The 666-nt window shown below is 61.1% G+C and overlaps 1 protein-coding gene across 1 annotated transcript in view; it reads right to left on the bottom strand.

Moving 5' to 3' along the window:
* The window catches only part of CDT1 (chromatin licensing and DNA replication factor 1), a gene marked incomplete at its 5' end in the record, with an annotated part of 2,584 nt that overhangs the window by 408 nt on the left and 1,510 nt on the right, over positions 1-666 (bottom strand). Inside the window, 3 exon segments of the mRNA XM_010174621.1 lie at positions 2-67; positions 168-291; positions 660-666. The exon segment at positions 660-666 is cut by the window's right edge and continues 190 nt beyond it. Of these exon segments, the coding sequence (XP_010172923.1) occupies positions 2-67; positions 168-291; positions 660-666 (197 nt within the window).

The following is a 666-nucleotide window of genomic DNA, read 5'->3' as shown; positions in this document are numbered from 1 at the left end:
GTCGCTCCTCCTGCCGCGGGTCCCGCGTCATCAGCGCCTGCAGCTTCTGTGCCTCCTTCGCCCGGATCTTGGGGAGAAGAGAAGATGGGGTGTGAGACACAGGCAGGTGTGTGTGTGTGTCCCCCCACCATCACCACCGGCGTTAGGGCCAGGACTGAATTACTCACCCTCTCCAGCAGCGCCTGGGACACCCCTTTCAGAGCACTGGAGGTGCTGGCAGGGGACGCTGCTTTGGAAACCACCGGTTCCCCCGCACCGGCTTCAGCCGCTCTCCAGGCCACGTTCCATCTGCTCATGTGGAAGAAGAAGGAGGAGGAGGAGGAGTTGGGTTACAGCTGGGAGCAGCTCACACTGGAGGAAGGAGAAGTTTCCCCTCCACCGCCGCCCCCGCCATCACCTCGAAGCCCAGCGCGTCCAACCCATCGCTGCCTGCGTGGAGGACAGCTCAGGGGGCTTCATCTCGTCTCCCAGCCCCAAAATCAGCACTGATGGCTCCTCTAAGCCTGAAACCTGTCCTAACTCCATAACCTGCAGCCAGAACAGCCAGGCTTGTGTTCCCACCTGCCTACACCTCCAAGTCCTACAGCTCTGAAACGCTCCTTCCCAATCTGGTACCATCCTCCTGGAGAGATGGCTCCTGGTTTGAGATGGAGCCAGACCCTGGTG

Source organism: Antrostomus carolinensis, unplaced genomic scaffold (assembly GCF_000700745.2).
Source record: "Antrostomus carolinensis isolate BGI_N321 unplaced genomic scaffold, ASM70074v2 scaffold34468, whole genome shotgun sequence".
Taxonomy (NCBI): domain Eukaryota; kingdom Metazoa; phylum Chordata; class Aves; order Caprimulgiformes; family Caprimulgidae; genus Antrostomus; species Antrostomus carolinensis.
The sequence above is the reverse complement of the archived record's forward strand: the minus strand, read 5'-3'. Positions and strand labels throughout refer to the sequence as shown.